General features: G+C 38.8%; 1 protein-coding gene across 1 annotated transcript; it reads right to left on the bottom strand.

Moving 5' to 3' along the window:
* Positions 1–298: 298 nt before the first annotated feature.
* LOC149028935 (Pentatricopeptide repeat (PPR-like) superfamily protein) lies at positions 299–3,384 on the bottom strand. The gene has a single exon (XM_089139512.1). The coding sequence runs from the start codon at positions 3,297–3,299 to the stop codon at positions 1,401–1,403; it is 1,899 nt and encodes a 632-aa protein (XP_088995638.1). The 5' UTR covers positions 3,300–3,384; the 3' UTR covers positions 299–1,400.
* Positions 3,385–4,885: the final 1,501 nt, after the last annotated feature.

Raw genomic sequence — 4,885 nt, forward strand, 5'->3', positions numbered from 1 at the left:
TTTCCTTTTCCTACTTAGTGTAGGACTTAACTAGGTTGTAATTATAAATACTTTATTGAGATCTTGTGAACTATATACTTTTAGAGGAACAATTCCTCACATTACAACATTTTCTCCTCTAACGATCTGAGATTTTTCTCACCTAATAATCAATATAGTGCTTGTGATCAAAATTCTTTCCCTTGAAATAAAAACACTAACACACATCACCCAAAAACGATGCTCTTATAAATTTGGATACATTCAGTCGAATCAATAATCAGACTCATATACATGGGATTTTTTTCTCCCCCTTGAAACCTGGCAGTTAACTCATATAAACCAACTATACGGTACACAAAAGATTCACTGAATTAATAAAGATTGAACTAAACCGGTATTTATCCAAGAATAAAAAATAAATAAATAAATAATGATTCAACTAAGCAGATTACAACAAAATATTATTGAACTTTGCTGGAATCCAGGCCCTCAAAGAGTTGAACAGCACTTTTAGATTTTGTCTAGGAATTGATATCTTATGTGAAACCCCGAGTTTTCTGTGTCTTGAGTTATTGATCCTCTTAAGAAACAATTTACATTATTGCAACATTAAACTAATAAGCAAGATCCGTCTAACACAAGTATAGACAACTGCAAAATGTTTTTCATCTTTGCTTCCGAAACTGCTAAAATGTGTAGTCTGTTCTAGTTCTTTGTTATAAAGCTTCTTTTCTACCAGAAAAATATCAAGATGAGGCCAATAGAACACAATCTATGATAAATCATTCAATCAAAGTCAAAAAGCTTCTTAGATACCTTAGAAAATGTGAGCTTTTAACATTTTGAATCCAGCAGCAGGAAGTTTTCTCTCTTCTGATTTCAGGTCTCAGCAATGCAAGGGTCTAATGACCTCCTATCTGCCTCTAAAATGAAAATGAAGAATCTAAAACTAGTCAACTTGTGGCAACACTTAGTTTTGAGATCCGGCAGGGCGAGAAGGCAATTCTATTTCCCATCCAAACTTCTCCTTCTATCCCTGACTTTTGTTTCAAAGTGTGCTAAGCATCTCCAAATACTGATCCTTCTTGAAGCTTCATTTATATCTTTCAGTTTATGTATTACATGTGACTATTGAAGCGGCATCTAAAAAACTTGAGTAACATTAAAGAAATTTTATGTTTTGGAAAGACAGAGCTCGGATAGATGCAACTTAATGAATTGCTGATCTTCTTGAGCTCAGCGTAGTCCAACTGCAGCCTAAGGGTTCACCAGACAAAACTGCTGCCTGTGCCGTGCATCACCAAATCCAGAAACTCCAGACGCTAGGCTCCATCTTTGTTGGACTAAAGATAAAAGCACAACAAATGTGTACTACCAACATTCTGATCAGGTCTCATAGAGGACACGTAATCTGATATTCACAGCCGCAAATTCAGACATCCAATGTCTTGACAATTTCTCTTTCTTAGAGGAGCTGCATATTCAATATTTCCCTTGACTTCAACCCAGCTTTTAGCGGGCTCTTTCTTTATTCCTCTATCTTCCATTGTCCTCCTAATTTCTTGAGCTTCATCCCACCGACCAACTGTTCTATAAATATTAGCAAGAAGAACATAGCTCAAGTGGTAACCTGGTTCTAGTTCCATCATTTTCTTTGCAATACGCTCTGCTACAACAGAGTTAGTATAAGCTGTACATGCACCGAGAAGAGCTGCCCAAAGGGATGAATCATCTTTAAATACTGCCTTTTTAATCAAATCTTCAGCTTCCTCCAGTAGCCCAGCTCGGCCAAGGAGATCAACCATGCAATTGTAGTGCTCTGGACCAGCTTCAATCCCAAAATCTTCTCTCATTGATGCAAAGTATTTCAGCCCTTGATCAACCAAACCTGTATGACTACATGCAAAAAGAACTCCGACAAGGCTAATATAATCAGGTCTAACACCTTCCTTAAGCATCTCACCAAATAACCTTAGAGCTTCCTCACCTCTGCCATTTTGAGCAAACCCACATATCATTGAGTTCCAAGTTACCAAATTTCTAACTGGCACTTGATAAAAAATCATGTACGCATAATCAACACAGCCACATTTTGCATAAAGATCAACTAAAGCTGATTCCACGACAATATCTCTCCAACCTCCTCTCCTCAGATACTGACAGTGGATCTCTTTACCGAATCTCACTGCTGTTAAACCTGCACAAGCACGAAGGACAGTCCCAAAACTGTAGAGGTCATCTTGCCTCCCCATCATCCTGAAAAGTTCAATAACAGAACTGAAGTCACCATTTTGACAGTAACCACCAAGTAATGCACACCAAGATACTGAATTCTTTGTAGCCATCCGATCAAAAACCCGACGAGATTCCTGAAGCAAACCACATTTCCCATACATATCTACAAGGCTACTTTCAACAACCACATTGCCACAAATCCCAGCTGTATGTACTCTAGCATGAATTTCTTTTCCTTGTTTCATCCATCCCAGATTCGCACATGCTGCTAGAACAGTCCCATATGTAAATCCATCAGAAAACAATCCATACTTCCTCTGCATTAAGTAAAATAAACCTAGAGCTTCCTCAAAGCAATCATTCCGCGTGCAAGCCGAAATAATGGAAGTCCAACAAATAGCATCCGGTTGCGGTATATCATCAAACAAGTGGAGGGCATCTTCTAAATTATGATTCCTTCCATACATATCGATAAGAGAGCTGGCTATTACCCAATTCGAACCAAACCCACGTCCTAGAACCACCCCGTGAAAACACCTACCAAGCTTCAGAGCAGCAACCTCTGAACATGCCTTAATTGCAGCCGAAAGGGTGAACCCATTGGGTTCAATTCCTATTTCAGACATTCTCCAAAACATTTCAAGCGATTCCAAGGGTTTTCCATTACGAATGTAGCCTGAGATAATAGAAGTCCAGGATATTACATCTTTAACAAACAAATTATCGAACACTTTCCGGGTCTCCGAAAAATCGGAACCAAGTTTGAAGTACAATGAGAGTAAACTGTTTCCTACAAAACGGTCACACTCAAGGCTAGTTTTAATTATGTGGGAATGGATTTGGAGTCCGTGGCTGAATGAAAGGCTCGAGGTGCAAGTCTGTAACAGAGAAGCGTATAAGACAGCTTTTCTGGTTATTTGGCTGGAATCTGTAGAATTAAGAAGATTAAGAGCTTCTAAAAGGGCTCCTGACTTGCACAAGTAAAGGATTTTGGACTCTGACGATGAGCTTGGCATGCACTGTTTGATTTTGCGAGGAAGAAGAGAGCTGGAAGTGCTCCTGAGAGATAATTTCCTTAACATGTATTATGGTTCGGGAAAGACCAGAGAAACTACATCCGCGCACAGAACAGTTAGCAGCCGTGTCTTACCGAGACGAATCGGCCAGATTGTGAGTCCAACAGTCCAAGTCAATCGGTTTTGCCTTAAAAAAAAAAGGAAAGGTGACTAACCATACATAAAGGTAGTTATGTATGGAAAATGCGGTTTGCTTCAGGAATCTCCACAGGTTTTTGATCGGTGACAATGTGACATTAACCATAAATAAAAGTGGAACATTCCACCATGATTCTGTGTTAATTGTATAATCAATATAAAATCAATGAAGAAAATGTAAGATCTAGAAGGAACAAGAAGAGATTACGTGGTTCGGCCAGAGGCCTACGTCCACGGGAGAAAGGAGGCTACTGTTTTCATTTAGTTTTAGGGTTTTACAATGATCCATAATTTATAGACTTATTTCCACCGCTTTACCCTCTCTCCCTGGGTACGGGTTATGACCCGACCCAATACAATTTAACACTCCCCCTCAAGTTGGAGCATGAACATCATGAACGCCCAACTTGCTAAGAAGAAAATGATATTATTCTTGACTCAAAGCTTTAGTAAAAATATCTGCCACTTGATGCTTAGAAGGAACATAAACTGTTTGAATTTGTCGAACCTGAAGTTTTTTACGAATCGCATGACAATCAATCTCAATATGCTTTGTTCGCTCATGGAAGACTGGATTTGCAGCGATGTGTATAGCTGCTTTATTGTCACAAAATAGATCCATATGTTCCGAATGCAAAACTCCTAAATCCTTAAGTAAATAACGCAACCAAGTCAATTCACAAGTTGTCGTGGCCATTGATCTGTATTCCGCTTCAGCAGAAGATTGGGAAACAGTTGATTGTTTTTTACTCTTCTAAGAGGTAGGACTTGATCCAATGAAAACATAATAGCCAGTAGTAGAACGACGAGAAGTGGCACAGCTTGCCCAATCGGAGTCACAATAGGCATTGAGGTGTAGATCGCTAGCAGAAGATAACAAAATGCCTTTTCCTGGACAAGATTTTAAGTAGCGTAAAATTTGAAATGCAGCATCCAAGTGAGGTTTTCTGGGTTTCTCTTGGTCGGAGAGTAGAGCTCTTGTTGAAGTAGATAATTTTTTTAGACTCCAGTTGGGAGCCTAACCCAGAAGAAGAATTAAAGGGCAGTGCTGAAGATGTTAAGAAAAGGAAGTTCAATCCTGAGCTAGTATTTGTTCGCTTTATTTTTTGTACTTGATTTGCTTGAACTATTCATGCAGAGATGGACAAAAGTCACTTGTATACATTGTTTGCTTTATACCTTTACGAGTCCATCAGTTGTAGTGCTTGAATATTTCGATTTGGTTCATCAACCACCATTTTCTGTGGTCGAAAAGTGTTCTATACTTGTTCGAGAAGTCACTGTGTTTCTGTGGCTGAGAAGTCATATGCTAAATAGCGAGGCGAAGAGTTGCTCAGTGAGCAAAATATTTGCATTAATGAGCAAAATGCATTAATGTTTTTGTTGGATGAGCCACTTTTGTTGGTTGATCTTGCCCTCAATTGACTATAGGTTATATAGTAAAATTCCTTGAT

This window comes from Hakea prostrata, chromosome 1 (genome assembly GCF_041222555.1).
Source record: "Hakea prostrata isolate BN-2017 chromosome 1, UWA_Hpros_2, whole genome shotgun sequence".
Taxonomy (NCBI): Eukaryota; Viridiplantae; Streptophyta; class Magnoliopsida; order Proteales; family Proteaceae; genus Hakea; species Hakea prostrata.

What these genes read in the sequence shown, in the direction of transcription:
- LOC149028935 (XM_089139512.1), bottom strand. Translation starts at nt 3,299, where the DNA reads ATGTTAAGGAAATTATCTCTCAGGAGCACTTCCAGCTCTCTTCTTCCT.